Genomic DNA, 26,191 nt, shown 5'->3' on the forward strand with positions numbered 1-26,191 from the left:
AGAAGAATAGGATATGATGGAGAGAGACACCAGACAAGACACAGAGACAGCAACAGAAGAATAGGATATGATGGAGAGAGACACCAGACAAGACACAGAGACAGCAACAGAAGAATAGGATTGATGGAGAGAGACACCAGACAAGACACAGAGACAGCAACAGAAGAATAGGATATGATGGAGAGAGACACCAGACAAGACACAGAGACAGCAACAGAAGAATAGGATATGATGGAGAGAGACACCAGACAAGACAAAGAGACAGCAACAGAAGAATAGGATATGATGGAGAGAGACACCAGACAAGACACAGAGACAGCAACAGAAGAATAGGATATGATGGAGAGAGACACCAGACAAGACACAGAGACAGCAACAGAAGAACAGGATATGATGGAGAGAGACACCAGAAAAGACACAGAGACAGCAACAGAAGAATAGGATATGATTGAGAGAGACACCAGACAAGACATAGGGACAGCAACAGAAGAATAGGATATGATGGAGAGAGACACCAGACAAGACAGAGACAGCAACAGAAGAATAGGATATGATGGAGAGAGACACCAGACAAGATGAAAGACATCAATAGACGACACAGAGAAAGTGATGGAGAGAGACAGAGGAGGGGAGAACACACAGTAGACTATCACTAAAAGCTGATATAGGGATTCTAATTACTGCACTGAGAGAGAGAGAGAGAGAGAGAGAGAGAGAGAGAGAGAGAGAGAGAGAGAGAGAGAGAGAGAGAGAGAGAGAGAGAGAGAGAGAGAGAGAGAGAGAGAGAGAGAGAGAGAGAGAGAGTGTTTAGGTATTGTGGGGTTATTTAATCAGTTTGGCTCATTTGACAGGTCAGAGTATATATTTGAAGGTCTTGAGTGGTTTTTGGCAATACACTGGTGATGTATTCATGGATTTAGCTGTTGAAATTCCTTCCCGGACCCTCCTACTGGCTGTGGGCTAAGCCACCGATGTCTTCACATCCTAGCTGCTACCCCTGAGGAGAGAGGAGCTACTACCCCTGGGGAGAGAGGAGCTGTTACCCCTGGGGAGAGAGGAGCTGTTACCCCTGGGGAGAGAGGAGCTGCTACCCCTGGGGAGAGAGGAGCTGTTACCCCTGGGGAGAGAGGAGCTGCTACCCCTGGGGAGAGAGGAGCTACTACCCCTGGAGAGAGGAGCTGTTACCCCTGGGGAGAGTGGAGCTGCTACCCCTGGGGAGAGAGGAGCTGTTACCCCTGGAGAGAGGAGCTGCTACCCCTGGGGAGAGAGGAACTGTTACCCCTGGGGAGACAGGAGCTGCTACCCCTGGGGAGATAGGAGCTGTTACCCCTGGGGAGACAGGAGCTGTTACCCCTGGGGAGAGAGGAGCTGCTACCCCTGGGGAGAGAGAAGCTGTTACCCCTGGGGAGACAGGAGCTGTTACCCCTGGGGAGACAGGAGCTGTTACCCCTGGGGAGAGAGGAGCTGTTACCCCTGGGGAGAGAGGAGTTGCTACCCCTGGGGAGAGAGGAGCTGCTACCCCTGGGGAGAGAGGAGCTGCTACCCCTGGGGAGAGAGGAGCTGCTACCCCTGGGGAGAGAGGAGCTGTTACCCCTGGGGAGAGAGGAGCTGTTACCCCTGGGGAGAGAGGAGCTGTTACCCCTGGGGAGAGAGGAACTTGCTGATGTTTCACAATATGCCATGGCCGTCTCAGTCACCAGGTCTCAACCCAATTGAAGACAACCATCAACAAAACACTAAATTATGGAATTTCTTGTGGAAGAATGATGTCACATCCCTCCAATAGAGTTCAAAATACTATTATTATTATTTATTTATTTTTTAAACCTTGACAATAAACATTTTAATGAACCACAAACACTTGATGTTTAGGGATAGCACACACATAGGGAGACAGTTTGCGTTCCTTCTCACATATGCACCTAGGAAGATGCAGTGTTTCTCAATCTGTCATTTTACATAATGTTGCAAGACACATACCATAAAATTAATCCATAGACTTTTGTCCATATTTACAGAAGGCTGTCATTTCACAAATTGTTCCTATATTGAAAGGACATAGGGAAAATAAAGTCAAACATTTCAATACAAAATAATAAAAACAATCACAGCATTACTCAGTCTTAATGAAATTTAACCATATTAACCAGTTTAATCAAATTGTTTTCATTTGGAACACTAAATCAGAACTACATTTGGAGTTCCAGACACTTGTAGAATGTATTCCAAGGCACATTGTAAGAGCTATAAAGAGACAGGGAGTGGGAGAGAGAACAGGTAGAACCTGATATGGAAATGAGCAGAACAAACTAAAGGAACTTTCCACCACCGAATGATCATTCCAGACTCTACTTCTATTGAGAGACATATAAAAGGTAAGACGACGATTGTTATGTGTATTAATATAGTTGATGATATTGTTATGTGTATTCATATAGTTGATGATATTGTTATGTGTATTCATATAGTTGATGATATTGTTATGTGTATTAATATAGTTGATGATATTGTTATGTGTATTAATATAGTTGATGATATTGTTATGTGTATTTATATAGTTGATGATATTGTTATGTGTATTCATATAGTTGATGATATTGTTATGTGTATTAATATAGTTGATGATATTGTTATGTGTATTAATATAGTTGATGGATATTTTGGTAGACAGAGTGTTATAATAGGTCTACTCTCCTTAAAATGTTTTGGATATAAATTAGATGCGTGGGGTGAATTCCTTCTGTTTCCATCTGTGTGCCCCAGGGTGATCGCTCCTACACTATCTAGAATCTAAAAGGGTTCTTTGGCTGTCCCCATAGGAGAACCCTTTGTAGAACCCTTTTTGGTACTAGGTAGAACCCTTTTGGGTTCCATGAAGAATCCTTTCCACAGAGGGTTCTACATGGAAGCCAGAACGGTTTTACCTGGAACCCAAAAGCGTTATCCTGTGGGGACAGCCAGAGGACCCTTTTGGAACTCTTTTTTCTAAGAGTGTACTGTATCAAAGGTCTATAGACTTGTCTTCTCAAAACAGGCTTAAAACACAACAAGCAACAACATTTTCTCTTTCTAATCTACTGTTAACTCTTTTCACTCAGGAAGGTATGTTGTGTGAAAGAGAGACAAATAAATACTGTGGAAAGACTAACAACAACTTACACTTCCTCAAAACAGGTTGTGTGTGTTCATTAGTGCCCACCGTAGCAAAACGTTTGGCAACATAAACTGTTTAGGTCACGTTGTACAGCGTTTGGAGTAAACTGTTTATGCAACATTTTAAAACTGTTGGCTGCAGAGTAAACTAATGAATACGACCCAGGTTGTAGCCTACAACTCGGCTGTTGATGGCTGCCTCATGCTGAAACCTGAACTTAGCCTGAGGGGTGGACTATGATGCAAGCTAGATATACTGGTTTTCTAAAGTTAGCTTCAGTTAGATTCACATTCCAGCTCAGGCCTCACCCATAAGAATATACAGAGCGCTAGTCATCACGAAGGTGCTCTCTCAGCAGAACAGTAGATATCTCAATGACTTGACATGTTCTGGTTGTGAATTCAGGCTACAAGGTGATAATCCTGCCTGGAATGATTGTAAAGTGTGTAGAGAAATTAAATGTATGGTGTAATTTTAGTACAGTGAATGTATGTAAAACACTCAGACCTAACAGTCTACTTCTACTGAGACAGGTTTGTGTCAGTTTAATCATACAAAATGGTGATAACTGAACATGGGCAAGTCAAATTCAATATATCAATATTCAAGACTCAACCTTTGCAGAATCAGAATCACCTTTATTCGCCAAGTACATTTGCATGTACATATGTAGGATCTTAATTTGAGCCAGTTTGCTACAGCAGGAAAATATTCCTGCAGCAACAGGAAGTGTGAATTATAATTAATGGACATTTTTGTAGCGGTTGATACATTTTTATTAAGCGAAACTCAAGTCTGGCATTTCTAAGTGGAAATTACAAACTTCAGAAGCCTTTTAAAACCTCAAATACACTACAAGTTTTACATTTCCTGCATTGCGGGAAAGTTATTCTGCAGTGGGGGGTGATCAAATTAAGATCCGACATCTGTACACATAATTCTACATGGTGATAGTGACAGACAACATTTAGAGACAGAATACAGACAGAAGAGTTTACACAAATGTCTGTACAACATTATACACAACTAGGAAGAGTGAGCATAGAGCTATAAGAGAATGAACAGTGGATATACAGATATACAGTACAGTGGGAATACAGTTGGTATACAGATATACAGTACAGTGGGAATACAGTTGATATACAGATATACAGTACAGTGGGAATACAGTTGATATACAGATATACAGTACAGTGGGAATACAGTTGGTATACAGATATACAGTACAGTGGGAATACAGTTGATATACAGATATACAGTACAGTGGGAATACAGTTGGTATACAGATATACAGTACAGTGGGAATACAGTTGATATACAGATATACAGTACAGTGGGAATACAGTTGATATACAGATATACAGTACAGTGGGAATACAGTTGGTATACAGATATACAGTACAGTGGGAATACAGTGGATGTCCACATGTACAGTACCAGTATAAATATATCTAAGAGAGATGAACAGAGTGCTAATGCAGTATAGTTCAGTTATTTAGTGTACAGTTCAAAGATGGCTTGATGTGGTGTGCAGCATAGAGTGTATAGTCCTTTAGTCTCTATGGGCCAGATGGTAGTGTACAGTTCAGAGAGGGCTTGATGTGGTGAGCAGCATAGAGTGTATAGTCCTTTAGTCTCTATGGACCAGATGGCCAGTTGGTCAGGGCCACAGCATGGGGAAATAAACTGTTCAGATGGGGGTCTATAACATCCAATCACATAGGTTTACAGCAGCTGACAGTTGCAACGTTATTGCTAATAACTCAAACTGCCTTATTTAGATAAAAACATAATCTCTGTACAGATGTAGGATCTTAATTTGATCACCCTGTTGCAGGAGAACTAAAACTTGTAGTGTATTTGAGTGTATTTAAGCTTTAAAAAATGTTTCTGAAGATGATCAATTCCACTTTGTGTTAAAAGAATTGTTCATTAATTATAATCCACATAATAATTAAAATGTCCTGTTGCTGCAGGATTATTTTCCTGCTATAGCAAACTGGCTAAAATTAAGATCCTACATCTGTAGCAATACACCTCTCTTTGATGTACATGGCTATATCAGGACTGACTTTTGACCATTTGACATCTTTTATTTACTGTTGTTTAGGCTGGTTGAATGAGTTGCCTATAAAAGCTACTTCATCTGCAAGAGAACAGGCGGCTAAACCAGCGACTGTAAGAAGTTATGTGATTTCCTCATATGAACGTGAAAGTAAGTGTGTAGCCTACGCAGTTACACAATGGCTGTTGAAACTGTGGCACATATTTCTCGGTAACATTAGAAGTCGGATGAATGTGTTGATATGTAGGAAAGACGGGCAGACTCTCGTAGGTCTAGGCTAAACTACAAACTATTATAAGGTTAGGTCAACGTCAGACATTCAATAGTCAGAGTAGGTTTGAGCTATGATCACTTATCATGTTGACAAACCTGATGGTCTCCGTTTGAAATGGTGTGAAAAATACCATGCCTAGGCTACAAGCTCTGTCCTGCTACTGTTAGGTCTGTAACGTTATGGGAACTGATCTGAACAGGTTTAGGCTGGTCATCTAGGATATGTAGGCTATAGCTGAGGTATAGACCTCCATCTGTATCAGGACTAGGCTCCTGCTACTGTTACTGTTATAACGTTATGGGAACTGATCTGAACAGGTTTAGGCTGGTCATCTAGACTATAGCTGAGGTCAGTGGTGATTTTAGCATGTCAATCTTGGTGGGGCAAAACATAAATAAAGGGGAATGCATGCCAGCAAAGCCACTCCACAACACAACACTAAACAATACATTCATTGCACTATAACGGTGACAAACGGTGCCCACAAACTGTTAGGGCCTACATAAAGCAGAGTCCCAACAGCAGAGTCCCAACAGCAGAGTCCCAACAGCAGAGTCCCAACAGCAGAGTCCCAACAGCAGAGTCCCAACAGCAGAGTCCCAACAGCAGAGTCCCAACAGCAGAGTCCCAACAGCAGAGTCCCAACAGCAGAGTCCCATAAGCTGTCCTATCATTTCTCTTCATTATTTCTCTTCATATGACAAGGATTAAAAAGGATTTGCCTGTAGATTGTCGACCTGATTCGTGATGATGACTGCTGGCTAAGATTTTGAAAGTATGATGTTGACATGATCAGTCCAATCAAAGCTACTGTAGATATGTGATTTGACGTCATTTTATCTGTGGCCAATGACCTTCTTGGATGGGCACTTCTAATGTAACTCTGTGGCAGCACCCAGGGGGCTTGAATTTTCTAGCTCTACCCTTAGACTTGGCAGTGACGTAGTGTCCCCATGAGTGACAGAACACTGAGCCAATCACGGCGCAGCGCTCTGTATTTTCTTCTGGCTTGCCCCACCACCACAGAAAGCACTGAGCTAGGCTGAAACACCTGCATTTTGGAGCTCCCTTACTCAAGAAAACAAAAAAGAGACCATGTTTGTATGCGGCAATATTAACTCAATGATATATATATATATATTTGTATTTTTTGCAAACTGATATGTGACACGTATTAATGCCAAAATAACATGCAAAACAGGAAAGGCCACCTGCCCTTAATGACGGGTCGCTGGTTGAGAGAATGCCAAGAGTGTGCAAAGCTGTCATCAAGGCAAAGGGTGGCTATTTGAAGAATCTCAAATATAAAATATATTTTGATTTGTTTAACACTTGTTTGGTTACTACATGATTCCATATGTGTTATTTCATAGTTTTGATGTCTTCACTATTATTCTACAATGTAGAAAATAGTACAAAATAAAGAAAAACCCTTGAATGAGTAGGTGTTCTAAAACATTTGACCAGTAGTGTATATATTTTTTACATTGTTAGCAAACTGATATTTGACATGTATTAATGCCACAATAACATGCAAAACAGGAAAGGCCACCTGCCCTGAATGACGGGTCGCCACTTGCTGAGGTATAGACCTTGATCTGCTTTACACAACAACAAAAAAACTGTTATACATTATAACCTAGCCTACTCTAAATAATATAAAATCTCTTAATTGTTGCAAAAAACCTTTCTGTATAGATCACTGATCCCCCCCAGATCAATCAAGCCTGTTTTAGCCCTTCTGTCTACATTCTCAGATATGTTTAGAAAATAACAGATTCAAAAATAATAAATGGCCGACTTTTAATGAATACAAATAAGTGTGTGACGTGGCCATGGAGAAGAGATGTCACAACTACATATTCATGTGATTGCATTAAATCACCTGACTGTTTCGATATGTCTGTTAGTACATGTTTTGTAAGAGATCATTAATAAATGATAACAATTCACATTCAAGAATTACTGTGTTAACTACAACCAAAATGTTGGATCTCTGTTTAGGGGTCAGTGGTCTAAAATGAGTCTCTCTGGGGAGAGAGAGGAGGGGGGCCCTGCCTCTAAAATGAGTCTCTCTGGGGAGAGAGAGGAGGGGGGCCCTGCCTCTAAAATGAGTCTCTCTGGGGAACATGACACCAAAGCTAAGAGGTGAGATGACAATTTTGTTTAAGAATTATTAAGAGTTTATTTCCTAAATGCTATTTCCACAATTTTTCACGTGTGTTTTTTAATCAGAAATGGTTGCTTATGGGTACCTTCAATATTACTGTTCTCAGATGTTTAATTAATAGATTTTAGATATCATTATTTTTTTATTTATTGCAAAATGCTATATATCCATTGTTTAGCTGAAATTGAATGTTCGTATCCTGTATATTTGACTGTATTATCTGGTTGTCTCACCTAGCTATCTTAAGATGAATGCACTTACTGTAAATCGCTCTGGGTAAGAGCATCTGCTAAACAGGTGGGGCTCTGCCCTGAATGACAGGTCACCACTGCTCCAAAGCAATTACATGTGGTACAGGAACCACTGACTCACTGCATGTTTCTATTATCAAGACACCTGCTGGTACCTCTTAACTGGTTAGTACAGCTCATGAGGTGTCCTAAATATCTGCCAACTAGGTTGGACACTTATGAATAAAGAGGCTTCATGCATAGCTTTAATTTATACCCATAAGAGTAGGACTAGAATGGCTTTATTCTCAGCACTCATTTTCTACTCCGAGACGCTTTTTGGATATGGGCCCAGATCTCAAAATATTGTAACGACCCAGTATTAAATGAGTCTGTCTGGGAGAGAGAGGACCAATTGTTCTACTCTGAGACGCTTTTTGGATACGTGCCCAGATCTCAAAATCTTGTTTTAAAAAATATTTTTGTTTTTGTTTTACATAATTTAAAAAAGAATATAACTAATGTACCCGACTTTAAAGACTGCTTTTAGTTTATTGTGTGGCAGTGCTCATGTCCGCGTTCTGGAACTGTTCGCGTCCACGTACAGAAATGCCCGTGTCCACCTACGGTTTGGCGCCAAGCATATTGTCCAGTTACGCGCAGAGTGGACTGATGTGATCTTGGGGAATAACGACAGAGTTCGTTATAGTGTTGAGACACCGAAGTTTATTGTTCAATTCGTTTTTTGCGTAATGGTCAGTGACAGTATGAGTGTAGCCAGATCCTTTTCACTCGCTATTCTTGTTTAATTGTGTGGTTCACCGGATTCGTCATCATCCTCGAGGGACAGACGAACGACCTGCTAGCTAGCCAAGCTAGTCGGTACAGCTAGCTAAGCTAGCTACTCTACCAGCAGCATCCTAGTTATCCTAGCTACCACTACATCATCACCGGCTGCCTGCATTTCTTGTGGACCGATGGAGCTCCCTGGTTGTTTCTTCCACCTGTTAAATACCATGGAGGGCTTCTCCCTCTCTCGTTGATGGATGCTGGCTTCCTACGCTCCCTCTGTCCGGTTCTCCTCTCTATTCTAGATGGACGGTAACTTTACCGTTTAACCCCTCTGTGTCCAAGGACTGAACTTTTGAATATTATTTTCGGGGCGCCTCAAGTGACATTTTTTACAACGTTTATTTCTGATAAAATGAGTTAATTGCATCCGCCATGGAGCCAAGTTCCATAATATTACCTTCTGTCCCTGGTTATGAAGTAATCGCGAAAAAACAGGCCTTATGTTTGGCCATTTTTCACCCTACCAGCTCCTATTAGTTCTATTGAGCTCCGTGACAACGACTCGCCTTCAGAACGTTCTATTCCCAGCCCATTGTTCTGCATCACAATGCCAGCTTCACTATTGTTATCAATGAGACCTGCCTGCGTTAACCCTGTAGGTTTACCTCAGGTAACTTATTATTTCCAAGGTTACGGCTACTTGGTGAGTCTTAACCCTGTAGGTTTACCTCAGGTAACTTATTATTAACAAGGTTAAGGCTAGTTGGTGAGCACAAACACTGTTCACCTGAGTACATGTTGTGGTCATTGCTAGCAGTGCAAGTGATGGAAGGCGGATAGCCATCAAACATTAAAAATTTTCTGGTCATGGTTAACTATATTTGTTTTAAGAAAAAAGTGTACAATCTAAACAAAACGCAAGTCCCTGTCCTCTTTTTCAAGATGTGGACGATTTTAAACAGCCAGAAGACATTTTTTAATTAAGAAATAACCATTTTTTTGACGACTTGTGGTCTCTAAATGGCTGCTGGGTAATTTGATATGCATCGAAATCTTCGTTCATAGGCATCAAATTGAGCGAATGCTGCGCAGGTTCACTGAGTTGCAAACCAAATGGGTATAATGGGGTGATTGTTGTCTAATCGGTGGTCTAGCTAATGGATTTGTAGATCTGACGCAGTTGCTACCTCAGATTATGAGCCTAAGCCTAGCAAGTGTCATGAAGTGTCAGGTCTCCCGCAGTGGTCTAAGGCCGATAGAGATCCTGGTTCGAATCCAGACTGTCGTAGCCAGCCGCGACCTGGAGTCTCATGAATAAAAAATATGTAAATGTAATGAATTAGTTATGTAGTACCCACAGACGGCCACAAGGAGGAGCAAGAGTGCCATAAACCCATACTGTTTTTTGCCATATAAACCCTAAACCTAACAATCAATCAAATGTATTTATAAAGCCCTTTTTACACCAGCAGATGTCACAAAGTGCTATACAGAAACTCTTACCCTACTCATAACCTATTTTAGCCGTAACACGTTTAGAAACTATTTTAGTAATAATATTATCTTAGTAAATACAATTATAGTATTAAATAGCGTTTTGATTATTTTGTTGTTATTTTATTATATATATTATTGCAAGGCAGAACACTTGATAAACATTTGTTTTATTTTTCAAATGTGGTTTCAACTGGGTGACCTAGTAACCTCTATGTGAAAGTCCAGAAACTGGCGTGGGACAGGTGGGTAAGGTTTGAGACTGATCTAAGGAATTAACAAGAAAAATACACTTTATTTCTCAGCTGCCTCACCAAGACTATATGTCCCATGATTTTCTAAAATGGTCACTCATTACTTTAGTTAGCTATATATCTCGTATTAGGCCTGTGATGCTTTTGGAAGAGTAACAAAATAGTGACTATAGCAGGTGTTGAACCCCGGGTAAATAATCACTAGTCAGATGCTCCAACCTCAACCCTAGTATACATGCATTTTTAAATATCTAATATATCGATTAAACAACCTCGGAATAGATAAGACAAGAGTGCGTCTTCCAGCCCACCAATGAATTACATCATGCAACCCTCCCGGTTAGCAAATGTACCTCAACATGCCCCTCGCTTGTGCTAGAAGGCAGAGTGCTCGCTGCTGGTTGATGAATCTGACAATGAATGTACTAGGAAAATACGTTTTTCTCGACCAGAGGTGACTAAATTAATGTTCAGGCTTATTGATAATCGTTATAGTAATGAAGTATAATTTCAAAACATGAGCATAAAAACAGCTAATAATAAACATGAATCATCATTATATTATTTCACAGTAATCTGTGAAATGCTTTTTCAGTCGGTCCTCTTGCGTTAGCAGTGTGGAAAGGGACAGTAAAAAGTTTGTGCAGGAGTTTTCCTGTGAGGGGGAGTGGTGGTGTATCCAGGGAGAAAACTAAACTAACCTTCTGAAATGTCATTCATGGTCTTACGCTGCCATCTATTGGAATTATTTAGCAACTGCAGTAGTACTGAATAAAGTATATCCTTACTAAAGTAGTAATTTCAAAATATGACCTTTTCTAGTTCATTTTACCACTTACAACCATAACATAACAATTTATAGCATAACAAACAATGAAACTGACATAAACCAAAAACACCATACATTTAGTTAACTATATATATATATATATACTATTTATTTAGATGGGTGACATTATCTGCCAAAGTAAAACCACTGTAGATAAAGAAGAGCTCTCCAGTAGGTGAACCAAAACATTCAAAGGCCATTTTCTCAAAATTGAGGTTACAAGTTTATCATCTTTCAAAGCAGAATTACTTTCCCATTGTTCCTCAACTGTAGTGTATGATATACCTTTTTCTAGCTGAGTCTCTACTTTTATCCAATGTCAAAAACACAAATTTCAAATTTTGCTACATAAAATTGAGCTGATCGGTCACATTTGACTATGTAAAACTTAGCAGTACTACTGAGGCAGATATATATTATTACTGTGTAAAACCTAGCAGTACTACTTATTTCTCTGAGAGTGAGACATATATATATTATTACTGTGTAAAACGTGGCAGTACTACTTATTTCTCTGAGAGTGAGGCACTTATTTCTCTGAGAGTGAGGCAGATATATATATTATTACTGTGTAAAACCTAGCAGTACTACTTATTTCTCTGAGAGTGAGGCAGACATATATTATTACTGTGTAAAACCTAACAGTACTACTTATTTCTCTGAGAGTGAGGCAGATATATAGCATTGTGCAAAAAAACATGATTATTTGTCTCTCTGAAATGAAACCATCAAGTGATAGATTTTAAACAAATACATGTCTGTCATTGAACAATCACATACCATGATTAGCTACTGAAGAAACACACCAATCTCTTTCATAATTTCTTTAAACAATAAAATCTAATTTAGCGTTTCTGAAAATAGATATATAGCATTTTGGAATGAAACTCATCTTATGTTTCCCCATCCGAGCTCAGAGTAGATGAGAGATGTAATGTTTGTCTCTGTTGTGTTGAAGTCCAATCAAGCAGGAGAGACCAGCCTCCCCTGTACCCAGCTGTGTGTCCATGAAGAGTGACCGGTCTTTGGATCTACCTATAGAGTTCAGAGAGGGAGACTTTTCTACTGAACAAAGGTAAGAAAAACTCATGGGTCATGGTCAGTGAGTTAAACAACACTGTCTCTAGTCATTTCTCCACTCCCATTTTCCCATTTCTTTTTGTTGTTTTCATAATCCATAGGCTAAATCTTTTTTTCCATTTTCATAGTCCTGAAACAATATTAAACAAACACAACATTCCCTCTGTGTGTGTGTGTGTGTGTGTGTGTGTGTGTGTGTGTGTGTGTGTGTGTGTGTCAGTGAGTGTGTGTGCACTCCCTGGATGAGGAGATGTAATCTCTATCCTGATTGCCTAGTCACTTTTACCCCTACGTACATGTACATATTTCCTAAATTACCTCAACTCCCTGGTACCCCTGCGCATTTACTCAGTACTGGTACTCCTTGTATATAGTCTAGTTATTACCTCAACTACCTGGTACCCCTGCACATTGACTCAGTACTGGTACTCCTTGTATATAGTCTAGTTATTACCTCAACTACCTGGTACCCTGCACATTGACTCAGTACTGGTACTCCTTGTATATAGTCTAGTTATTACCTCAACTACCTGGTACCCTGCACATTGACTCAGTACTGGTACTCCTTGTATATAGTCTGTGTGTGTGTGTGTGTGTGTGTGTGTGTGTGTCTGTGTGTGTGTCAGTGAGTGTGTGTGCACTCCCTGGATGAGGAGATGCAATCTCTATCCTGATTGCCTAGTCACTTTTACCCCTACGTACATGTACATATTTCCTAAATTACCTCAACTCCCTGGTACCCCTGCGCATTTACTCAGTACTGGTACTCCTTGTATATAGTCTAGTTATTACCTCAACTACCTGGTACCCCTGCACATTGACTCAGTACTGGTACTCCTTGTATATAGTCTAGTTATTACCTCAACTACCTGGTACCCTGCACATTGACTCAGTACTGGTACTCCTTGTATATAGTCTAGTTATTACCTCAACTACCTGGTACCCCTGCACATTGACTCAGTACTGGTACTCCTTGTATATAGTCTAGTTATTACCTCAACTACCTGGTACCCCTGCACATTGACTCAGTACTGGTACTCCTTGTATATAGTCTAGTTATTACCTCAACTACCTGGTACCCCTGCACATTGACTCAGTACTGGTTCTCCTTATAGCCTCATTATTATTATTTTATTATGTTACTATTTCCTTTTTTATTTAGCTACTTTTTGTGACTTTTTAACTCTGCATTGTTGGGAAAGGGCTCGTAAGTAAGCATTTCACGGTAAAGTTTACCACTGTTGTATTCGGCGCATGTGAGAAATACAATTTGATTTGATTTGAAGCTCATGCGCAGAAATACGTCATTGTGTCTAATGGTCGTCTTGTGCCAAATCAAGTCAAATCAAAGGCACTCCTTCCATATAAAGTTGTTTTTGACTAACATGAAAATGTGTCCGTTTGTTTAACTACTTAAAACAGAACATTTTCAAAATGAACAACTACGGAAGTCATTTTTACCTCTCATTGACTTCTCAAACCCCAAACCCTGGCCTGGTCTGCTTCAAATGTATTCCCAGAATACATTTTTTGCATCAACAGTTGTCACAAAGTGCTTATATAGAAACCCAGTCTAAAACCCCAAAGATCAAGCAATGCAGATGTAGAAGCACAGTGGCTAGGAAAAACTCCCTAGAAAGGCAGGAACCTAGGAAGAAACTTAGAGAGGAACCAGGCTCTGAGGGGAGGCCAGTCCTCTTCTGGCTGTGCTGGGGGGAGATTATAACAGTACATTTCCATTAAGGCCAGATCATTCTTCAAGATTTTCAAATGTTCATAGATGACCAGCAGCGTCAAATAATAATCAATGTTGTTATAGAGGGTGCAACACGTCAGCACCTCAGGAGTAAATGTCATTTGGCTGTTCATAGCCGAGCATTCAGAGGTCGAGACAGCAGGTGTGGTAGGGAGAGAGAAGGAGAGGGAGAGAGAAAGAGAGGGAGAGAGAGAGAGGGTCGAAACAGCAGGTTCGGGTCAAGGTCACACGTCCGGTGAACAGGTCAGAGTTCCATTTCCGCAGGCAGACCAGTAGAAACTGGATCAGCAGCATGACAAGGTATCACGTCCAGTGGAGCATGTATCGATACTGATAGGATCGAAAGAAGGGGAGCGCTGCTCTCGGATCAGTTTTCTCCATTAAAATCTTTCCTTAACATTATAATTATTTCACAATACTGACCACGGATCAGCTTCTAGAATGATATTACTACCTACGGCTGCAAATATTGAGGTAGTTTATTCTAGTGCTTACCCAATAAAAATGCACTAAATCACAGATTTGGCACATCATTGGGCACATGTTATGCTACACATCATGAAATATATTGAGACAATTTACAGACAGTAGCCTACAAGTAGCAACATATAACTAAATATATTGAACATGGAATGTATTCCAATATGATTGAAATAGGCCTATAGCCTACTGTTTATATTTTAATGCAGTCATCTCAGTTTCATTTGAAGCATAATTTGTGTACGTCCCTTGTTTGAATCAATTGCAAAGACATTGGCAACTTTGTATTTGTAGTCAAATTTGTTCTGAATTTATCTGCGGTCACAGAGAGACGGATAAACCATGTGATTCTATGTTTAGCGGAGATCTTCTGTGTATAAAGTGACGCGGGAGGGCAAAAAAACATCTAACGACTCACTTGGCTGTTCTACAAGTGGTCTGAGGCAGGTGTTAGAATATGAGTGTTTTCAAGTGCAACGTTAATAACGATGGTTTTGGGAAACAGCTCAGAGATTTAACAATGCTCCTACGAAGATTCTAATGATGAACTTGGCCTTAAAATGCTTTTGGGAATCCGGACCCTGGATAAAAAACATCTGCTAAATGACTAAAATGTCAAATGTAAATGTTTTTCATACAGATCTCATATTACTGTATTGAATTATTATTTTTACAATATTTAAATATTGATATCACAAGTGTATCATTTGTACAGTTCTTTATTAAATATTTAGCATATTTATTACATTTAACTGTGTAAAATCTAGCAGTACTACTTATTTATCTGAGAGTAAGGCAGATATATAGCATTTTGCAAAAGAAACATTTGTCTCTCTGAAATGAAGCCATTAAGTGATCGATTTTAATCAAACACATGTCTGTCATTGAACAACCCTGCTATGATTAGATAGTGAGAAAACACAACCATTTGTTTGATAATTTCTTTAAACAAATAGAAGATCATTTACAAACATTTCTGAAAATGGATATATAGCATTTTGGAAAGAAACTCTTCCTCTGTTTCCCCATCTGAGCTCAGAGTAGATGAGAGATGTAATGTTTGTCTCTGTTGTGTTGAAGCCCAATCAAGCAGGAGAGACCAGCCTCCCCTGTACCCAGCTGTGTGTCCATGAAGAGTGACCGGTCTATGCGTCAACCTATATTCTTCAGAGAGGGAGACTTTTCTACTGAACAAAGGTAAGAAGAACTCATGGGTCATGGTCAGTGAGTTAAACAACACTGTTTCTAGTAATTTCTCCTCTCCCATTTTCCCATTTCTTTTTGTTGTTTTCATAATCCATAGGCTAAACCTTTTTTCCATTTTCATAGTCCTAAAACAATATTAAACAAACACAACATTCCCTCCCTGTGTGTGTGTGTGTGTGTGTGTGTGTGTGTGTGTGTGTGTGTGTGTGTGTGTGTGTGTGTGTGTGTGTGTGTGTGTGTGTGTGTGTGTGTGTGTGTGTGTGTGTGTGTGTGTGTGTGTGTGTGTGTGTGTACTCCCTGGATGAGGAGATGTAATCTCATGTTTTGTCCACAGAAACCAACAGGAGATTTCAGAGTCAGAGATTCTCAGTGGTCAATCTTCCCAGAGTCATCAAACAGACCTGGCCTCCATATTCAGTGTATGTGGTCCTGTTATGTACATTTGTTTTTGTTTACCTCAAGTAAAGTTGACCTGTCAATCATTCATTAATGTGTTAATGAGAAAGCATTTAGTCTCTTGCTTAACTTATTTACTTGATTTATTTCAGTTGCTTGAAGAGAATATTATAACATTTGTGAAGAACGAGCTGAAGATGTTCAAGAGGATTCTTAGTCCAGAACTCCCAGAAGGCTTTGAGAGTCAGAAGCAGGATAAGAAAGTGGTGGATGCTGAAGATGAGAAGCAGGAGAGCAGTGCCAGAGAGGGGGCTCTGAAGATCACACTGCACGTCCTGAGGAAAATGAACCAGAAGGAGCTTGCTGACACACTGGAGAAAAGTAAGAGCTGTCTGCCTCATGTTGAATGCGGTTTTAGAACATTTAAAAGCTGTAGCTAAAGTACAGCTAAAGTAGCTGTGTAACTCAATCATTTGTAGCAGCCTTAACACAACACCTAGTGACCTCATCAAGTAGCAGAAGAATGTGTTGTGTTGAGAGAGAGAGAGAGAGAGAGAGAGAGAGAGAGAGATAGAATACTAATAATGATATAAATCAGTCACACCAGTCTGTAATGCATTATGAAAACATTTACACATTTATACAGTCAGTTAAGCGAAAAAAGTATTATAATTTAAAATGTCATAACAGTCCTAGAATACTGTAGGCATTAAAACAGACGTAATATTAATATCTTCTGTGTTATTTCTTCATTCAGATGAACTTGCTGTGATTTGCCAACGTGAACTTAAATCTAATCTAAAGAAGAAGTTTCAATGTGTATTTGAGGGGATCGCTAAACAAGGAAACCCAACACTTCTCAATAAGATCTACACAGAGCTCTACATCACAGTGGGTGGAACAGGAGAGGTCAATAATGAACATGAGCTGAGACAGATTGAGACAACAACCAGGAAACAAGCAAGACCAGAGACTGCAATCAAATGTAACGACATCTTCAAACCCTTAACTGGACAAGACAAACTTATCAGAACTGTGCTGACAAAGGGAGTCGCTGGCATTGGAAAAACAGTCTCTGTACAGAAGTTCATTTTGGACTGGGCTGAAGGAAAAGCAAATCAGGATGTCCAATTTGTATTTTCATTCCCTTTTCGGGAGCTGAATTTGATGAAAAAGGAAAAACACACTTTGATTGAACTTCTCAATCACTTCTCAATGGAAACCAAAGAATCAAGAATCTCCAACTATGACAAGTACAAAGTTCTGTTCATCTTTGATGGTCTGGATGAGTGCCGACTGCCCCTAGACTTCCAGAAGAACAAGATCTGTTGTGACGTCACAGAGTCAACCTCAGTGGATGTTCTGCTGACAAATCTCATCAAGGGAAATCTGCTTCCCTCTGCTCTCTTCTGGATAACTACCCGACCTGCAGCAGCCAATCAGATCCCTTCAGGGTGTGTTGACCAGGTGACAGAGGTACGAGGGTTCAATGACCCACAGAAGGAGGAGTACTTCAGGAAGAGATTCAGTGATGAGGACCTGGCCAGCAGAATCATCTCACACATAAAGACATCAAGGAGCCTCCACATCATGTGCCACATTCCAGTCTTCTGTTGGATTTCTGCAATAGTCCTTGAACACATGCTGAAACATAAGAGAGAAGAGATGCCCAAGACTCTGACTGAGATGTACTCACACCTTGTGGAGTTTCATACCAAACAGAAGAATGAAAAGTATCTTGGAAAAGAAGAGACAGGTCCACACTGGAATAAAGAGAGCATTCTGTCACTGGGAAAACTGGCTTTTCAACAGCTTGTTGAGGGCAATCTAATTTTCTATGAAGAAGACCTGAAAGAGGCTGGCATTGATGTCAATGAAGCCTCAGTGTACTCAGGTTTGTGCACACAGCTCTTTAAAGAGGAATGTGTGCTGTACCAGGACAAGGTGTACTGCTTCGTGCATCTGAGCATTCAGGAGTTTCTGGCTGCTGTATATGTGTTCCTCTCATTCATCAACAACAATGAGAATCTAATGGCCAAACCGCAATCAACATCCTGTAATTTTTCTGTGAGGATCAGACACAAGCGTAAAGTTACCTTCTACAAGAGTGCTGTGGATAAAGCCTTACAAAGTGAGACAGGAAACCTGGACCTGTTCCTCCGATTCCTTCTGGGCCTCTCACTGGAGTCCAATCAGAAGCACTTACGAGGTCTACTGACAAAGACAAGAAGCAGCTCACAGAGCCATGAAGAAACAGTCAAGTACATCAAGGAGAAGATCAGGGAGAATCCCTCTCCAGAGAGGTGCATCAATCTGTTCCACTGTCTGAATGAACTGAATGACCATTCTCTAGTGGAGGAGATCCAAAGCTACCTGAGATCAGGAAGTCTCTCAGGAGCCAAACTGTCACCTGCTCAGTGGTCAGCTCTGGTCTTTGTGTTGCTGACTTCAGAAAAGGAGCTGGATGTGTTTGACCTGAAGAAATACTCCAGATCAGAGGAAGGTCTTCTGAGGCTGCTGCCAGTGGTCAAAGCCTCCAGAGCTGCTCTGTGAGTAAATACAATTATATTTAAGTACTAATCATCAGGAAAACATATTCAGATTAGAGAAAAATATGTATTATGAAATAACATATTGAATCAGTGCATTGGTGTTCAAATTAGTATAACAATATGACCATGCAATTCTAGGAGACGGAAGATTAATCTATATGTTGTTTAAGAGAATAAACCAAATGCATCTGCCATTGTACTTCTACACTACTGGTGTTAAATTAACAATGTGTTTGTGTAATCATGATGATCTTTCTGTCAGGCTGTCAGGCTGTGGAGTCACAGAGAAAGGCTGTGCTTCTCTGGTCTCAGCTCTGAAGTCAAACCCCTCACACCTGAGAGAGCTGGATCTTAGTAACAATGACCTGAAGGATTCAGGAGTGAAGCTGCTCTATGCTGGACTGGGGAATCCCCACTGTAAACTGGAGACTCTGAGGTCAGTATTCCTGTAGTTGGTCAACAAGTGATAACTGTTCACCAGATCCACATGTGTTTACCAGGCACACATAGTCCACACAATATGTGTTTGGACAGTGAAGCTTACAGTTTTAAATTTGGGGCTATGCTCCAGCATTTTGGATTTGAGGTATAATGTTTCATATTAGGCGACAGTACAGAATGTCACCTTTTATTTGAGGTTCTTCATACATATCTGTTTTACTGTGTAGATACGAAAGCACTTAATGTATGTAGTTCTCTCATTTGAAAAAGTCGTAATTATTTGGACTAATTAATTTAGTCTAAAGTTTAGTATTTGGTCCCATATTCCTTACCCATAGTGATTACATCAAGCTTGTGATTCTACAAACTTGTTGAATGCATTTGCAGTTTGTTTTGGTTGTGTTTTGGAGGATGTTTTTCCCAATAGAAACTGAATGGTGAATAATGTCCTGTCATTTTGGAGTCACTTCACTTGTATTGTCAGTAAGAATAGAAGATGTTTCTGAACACTTCTACATTCATGTGGATGCTACTATGATTATGAATAATCATGAATGAATAGTGAATGATGATGAATGAGAAAGTTACAGAGGAACAAGGATCATACCCCCTCTGTTATTGGTAATGGTGAGAGGTTAGCATGTTTTGGTGTAGCCTCTGTAACTTTCTCATTCATTATTATTCATGATTCATTCACGATCTTTCTTAATCAACACATCATCAGGATTAATTTAGTAGTGTTTAGAAACATGTTATCTACTCACTTAGACAGAAAATTAATCCAGTCATCATCCACCATTCAGTTACTATCGGGCAAAACATAACCCAAAACACAACCAAAACAAACTGCAAATGCAATCAACGAGTTTACAACCGAATACTCAACTTTTGACTACTTTAATGCATTATAAGTCAAATGGTCAGAATACTTATGACTTCTTCAAATGGGGGGACTAGAAACAGAAAGTGCTTTCATTTCTAAATGGTGAAACAGATATGTATGAAAATACCCTAAAATAAAAGGTGACATAATATACTGTCACCTCATATGAAACGTTTGATCTCAAATCCAAAATGCTGGAGTATAGAGCCACATTTAAAATGTTAGCTTCACTGTCAAAATAGATATGGTTTGGACTGTATACTCAATACAATCTAAATCTGATACCTCACTGTCTGTCTTTTGACTGATACTGCTTTTTAAACTGCTCTGGTCAGTCTACTCAAATATTTGTACTTTTATAATTTTCTCTCTACAAGCAATACTTTGATAATTTGTCATTTCTAATAATAATACATTCATTTATGAATAGATATGGCAGGTTTCAGGACACTGATATAACTTAATATGTAGAAAAAATATACAGCCACTATTTTCACCACCAAAGAATAGCAGTGTGGTTTTAATATGATTTGACTCTTTGCAGGCTGTCAGACTGTCTAGTCACAGAGGAAAGCTGTGCTTCTCTGGTCTCAGCTCTGAAGTCAAACCCCTCACACCTGAGAGAGCTGGATCTGAGTAACAATGACCTGAAGGATTCAGGAGTGAAGCTGCTCTCTGCTGGACTGGAGGATCCAAACTGTAAACTGGAGACTCTGAGGTCAGTATTCCTGTAGTTGGTCAACAAGTGATAACTGTTCACCAGATCCACATGTGTTTACCAGGAACACATAGTCCACACCATATGTGTTTGGACAGTGAAGCTTACAGTTTTACATTTGGTGCTATGCTCCAGCAATTTGGATTTGAGATAGAATGTTTCATATTAGGCAACAGTACAGAATGTCACCTTTTATTTGAGGATATTCATATATATTTTACCTTTTAGAAATGAAAGCACTTAATGTATCTAGTTCTCCCATTTGAAAAAGTATTTCATTATTTGGACAAATTAATTTAGTCCAAAGTTTAGTGTTTGGTCCAATATACTTTGCCTGCAGTGATTACATCAAGCCTGTGATTCTACAAACTTGTTGAATGCATTTGCAGTTTGTCTTGGTTGTGTTTTAGATTATGTTTTTCCCAATAGAAACTGAATGGTGAATAATGTCCTGTCATTTTGGAGTCACTTCACTTGTATTGTCAGTAAGAATAGAAGATGTTTCTGAACACTTCTACATTCATGTGGATGCTACCATGATTATGAATAATCATGAATGACTCGTGAATGATGATGAATGAGAAAGTTACAGAGGAACAAGGATCATACCCCCTCTGTTATTGGTAATGGTGAGAGGTTAGCATGTTTTGTTGTAGCCTCTGTAACTTTCTCACTCATAATTATTCATGATTCATTCATGATCTTTCTCAATCATGGCAGTCACAGGCTTGATTTAGTCATTGCATTCAAAGAATATGGGAACAAATACTAAACTTTTGACTACTTTAATACACTATAACTTAATTGGTCAGAATACTTGACTTCTTGAAAAAGTGGGAGTAGATACATAAAGGGCTTTTATTTTTCTAAATGGTGAAACAGACTTGTATAAAAATACCCTCAAATAAAAGGTGACATTATATACTGTCACCTCATATGAAACATTTGATCTCAAATCCAAAATGAGCATAGAGCCACATTTTAAATGTTAGCTTCACTGTCAAACTGGATATGGTGTGGACTGTATACTCAATACAATCTAAATCTGATACCTCACTGTCTGTCTTTTGACTGATACTGCTTTTTAAACTGCTCTGGTCAGTCTACTCAAATATTTGTACTACACATGTTTCTCTCTACAAGCAATATTATGATAATTTCTAATAATGATAGATTAATTTATTAATAGATATGGCAGGTTTCAGGACACTGATGTATCTTAATATGTAGAAAAAATATACTGCCACTATTTTCACCACCAAAGAATAGCAGTGTGGTTTTAATATGATTTGACTCTTTACAGGCTGTCAGGCTGTCTAGTCACAGAGGAAGGCTGTGCTTCTCTGGTCTCAGCTCTGAAGTCAAACCCCTCACACCTGAGAGAGCTGGATCTGAGTAACAATGACCTGAAGGCTTCAGGAGTGAAGCTGCTCTCTGCTGTCCTGGGGAATCCCCACTGTAAACTGGAGACTCTGAGGTCAGTATTCCTGTAGTTGGTCAACAAGTGATAACTGTTCACCAGATCCACATGTGTTTACCAGGCGCACATAGTCCACACCATATGTGTTGTGACAGTGAAGTACAGAATGTCATCTTTTATTTAAAGGTATTCATACATATCTATTTTACTGTTTAGATATGAAAGCACTTTACGTATCTAGTTCTCCCATTTGAAAAAGTCGTAATAATTTGGACATATTCACTTATATTGTATTAAAGTAGTCATACGTTTAGTATTTGGTCCCATATTCCTTACCTGCAGTGATTACATCAAGCTTGTGATTCTACAAACTTGTTGAATACATTTGCAGTTTGTCTTGGTTGTGTTTTGGATTATGTTTTTTCCAATAGAAACTGAATGGTGAATAATGTCCTGTCATTTTGGAGTCACTTCACTTGTATTGTCAGTAAGAATAGAAGATGTTTCTGAACAATTCTACATTCCTGTTGATGCTACCATGATTCAGAATGATCCACCTGGCTACCACTACCCCGGCCACCAGCTCTGCACCCTCAGCTGCAACTTGCCCATGCACCCCCCCCCCCCCCCCCCCCCCCCCCTCCCGCTTCTCCTTCACACAAATTCAGACAGCTGATTTTCTGAAAGAGCAAAAAAATCTGGTCCCCTACAAATCAGCTGGGCTAGACAATCTGGACCCTTTCTTTCTAAAATTAGCCGCCGAAATTGTCGCAAACCCTATTACTAGCCTGTTCAACCTTTCATTCGTAACGTCTGAGATCCCCAGAGATTGGAAAGCTGCCGTGGTCATCCCCCTCTTCAAAGGGGGTGCCACTCTAGATCCAAACTGTTACAGACCTATATCCATCCTGCCCTGCCTTTCGAAAGTATTTGAAAGCCAAGTTAACAAACAGATCACCGACCATTTCGAATCCCACCATACCTTCTCCGCCATGCAATCCGGTTTCCGAGCTGGTCATGGGTGCACCTAAGCCACGCTCAAGGTCCTAAACAATATTATAACCGTGATCAATAAAATACAGTACTGCGCAGCCGTCTTCATCGACCTGGCCAAGGCTTTCAACTCTGTCAACCACCGCATTCTTATTGGCAGACTAAATAGCCTTGGTTTCTCTAATGACTGCCTCGATTGGTTCACCAACTACTTCTCAGATAGAGTTCAATGTGTCAAATCGGAGGGCCTGTTGTCTCGACCTCTGGCCGTCTCTCTGTGGGTGCCACAGGGTTCAATTCTCGGGCCGACTCTATTCTCTGTGTATATCAATGATGTAGTCATAAGTTTAGTATTTTGTCCCATATTCCTTACCTGCAGTGATTACATCAAGCTTGTGATTCTACAATCTTGTTGAATACATTTGCAGTTTGTCTTGGTTATGTTTTAGATTATGTTTTTCCCAATAGAAACTGAATGGTGGATAATGTCCTGTCATTTTGGAGTCACTTCACTTGTATTGTTAGTAAGAATAGAAGATGTTTCTGAACACTTCAACATTCATTATGTTATTGGTAATGGTGAGAGGAAGCATGTTTTGTTTTAGCCATTGTAACTTTCTCACTCATTATTATTCATGATTCATTCATGATTTTTCTTAATCAAGGCATCATCAGGATTAATTTAGTTATGTTTAGAAACATGTTATCTACTCACTTTGACAGAAAAGTACTCCAGTTATCATCGACCATTCAGTTACTATCGGGCAAAACATAACCCAAAACACAACCAAAACAACCTGCAAATGCAACCAACCAGTTTGGGACCAAATACTAAACTTTTGACTACTTTAATACACCATAAGTACATTTGTCAGAATACTTATGACTTCTTCAAAGGGGGACTAAATACATAAAGTCATTCATTTCTAAACGGTGAAACAGATATGTATTAAAATACCCTCAAATAAAAGGTGACATTATATACTGTCACCTCATATGAAACATTTGATCTCAAATCCAAAATGTTGGAGTATAGAGCCACATTTAAAATGTTAGCTTCACTGTCAAAATAGATATGGTGTGGACTGTATACTCAATACAATCTAAATCTGATACCTCCATGTCTGTCTTTTGACTGATACTGCTTTTTAAACTGCTCTGGTCAGTCTACTCAAATATTTGTACTTTTATATTTTTCTCTCTACAAGCAATACTTTGATAATTTGTCATTTCTAATAACGATACATTAATTTATGAATATATATGGCAGGTTTCAGGACACTGATATATCTTAATATGTTGAAAAAATATACTGCCACTATTTTCACCACCAAAGAATAGCAGTGTGGTTTTAATATGATTTGACTCTTTGCAGGCTGTCAGGCTGTCTAGTCACAGAGGAAGGCTGTGCTTCTCTGGTCTCAGCTCTGAAGTCAAACCCCTCACACCTGAGAGAGCTGGATCTGAGTAACAATGACCTGAAGGATTCAGGAGTGAAGCTGCTCTCTGCTGGACTGGGGAATCCCCACTGTAAACTGGAGACTCTGAGGTCAGTATTCCTGTAGTTGGTCAACAAGTGATAACTGTTCACCAGATCCACATGTGTTTACCAGGCACACATAGTCCTGACATATGTATTTGGACAGTGAAGCTTACAGTTTCACATTTGGTGCTGTGCTCCAGCATTTTGGATTTGAGATCAAATGTTTCATATGAGGTGACAGTATATAATGTCACCTTTTATTTCAGGATATTTTCATACATATCTGTTTCACTGTTTAGAAATGAAAGCACTTTATGTATCTAGTCCCCCATTTGAAGAAGTCTTAATAATTTGGACATATTCACTTATATTGTATTAAAGTAGTCATAAGTTTAGTATTTGGTCCCATATTCCTTACCTGCAGTGATTACATCAAGCCTGTGATTCTACAAACTTGTTGAATGCATTTGCAGTTTTTCTTGGTTGTGTTTTGGATGATGTTTTTCCCAATAGAATCTGAATGGTGAATAATGTCCTGTCATTTTGGAGTCACTTCACTTGTATTGTCAGTAAGAATAGAATATGTTTCTGAACACTTCTACATTCATGTGGATGCTACCATGATTATGAATAATCAAGAATTAATCGTGAATGATGATTATTGAGAAAGTTACAGAGGAACAAGGATCATACCCCCTCTGTTATTGGTAATGGTGAGAGGTTAGCATGTTTTGTTGTAGCCTCTGTAACTTTCTCACTCATTATTATTCATGATTCATTCATGATTATTCTTAATCATGTCATCATCAGGATTAATTCAGTAGTGTTTAGAAACATGTTATCTACTCACAGAAAAAAAGTGCTTTAATTTCTAAATGGTGAAACGGATATGTATTAAAATACCCTCAAATAAAAGGTGACATTATATACTGTCACATCATATGAAACATTTCATCTGAAATCCAAAATGCTGGAGTATAGAGCCACATTTAAAATGTTAGCTTCACTGTCAAACTAGATATGGTGTGGACAGTATACTCAATACAATCTAAATCTGATACCTCACTGTCTGTCTTTTGACTGATACTGCTTTTAAAACAGCTCTGGTCAGTCTACTCAAATATTTGTACTATACATGTTTCTCTCTACAAGCAATATTATGATCATTTCTAATAATTATACATTAATTTATGAATAGATATGGCAGGTTTCAGGACACTGATGTATCTGCAAATGTAGAAAAAATATACTGCCACTATTTTCACCACCAAAGAATAGCAGTGTGGTTTTAATATTATTTGACTCTTTGCAGGCTGTCAGGCTGTCTAGTCACAGAGGAAGGCTGTGCTTCTCTGGTCTCAGCTCTGAAGTCAAACCCCTCACACCTGAGAGAGCTGGACCTGAGTAACAATGACCTGAAGGATTCAGGAGTGAAGCTGCTCTCTGCTGTCCTGGGGAATCCCCACTGTAAACTGGAGACTCTGAGGTCAGTATTCCTGTATTTGGTCAACAAGTGATAAC

At 39.4% G+C, this 26,191-nt stretch overlaps 1 protein-coding gene across 1 annotated transcript; it reads left to right on the forward strand.

The window, feature by feature from the left end:
* Positions 1 to 7,558: 7,558 nt before the first annotated feature.
* Positions 7,559 to 26,187, forward strand: LOC311114822 (NLR family CARD domain-containing protein 3-like; the record flags this gene model as incomplete). Its single annotated transcript, XM_084190055.1, has 7 exons — positions 7,559 to 7,641; positions 15,659 to 15,775; positions 16,119 to 16,203; positions 16,333 to 16,561; positions 16,938 to 18,729; positions 24,563 to 24,736; positions 25,983 to 26,187. The coding sequence occupies 7 exons, from the start codon at positions 7,559 to 7,561 to the stop codon at positions 26,185 to 26,187; spliced, it is 2,685 nt and encodes an 894-aa protein (XP_084046181.1).
* Between the last annotated feature and the right edge of the window lie 4 nt (positions 26,188 to 26,191).

This window comes from Coregonus lavaretus (assembly GCF_964263955.1).
Source record: "Coregonus lavaretus genome assembly, contig: HAP1_SCAFFOLD_233, whole genome shotgun sequence".
NCBI classification, from domain to species: Eukaryota; Metazoa; Chordata; class Actinopteri; order Salmoniformes; family Salmonidae; genus Coregonus; species Coregonus lavaretus.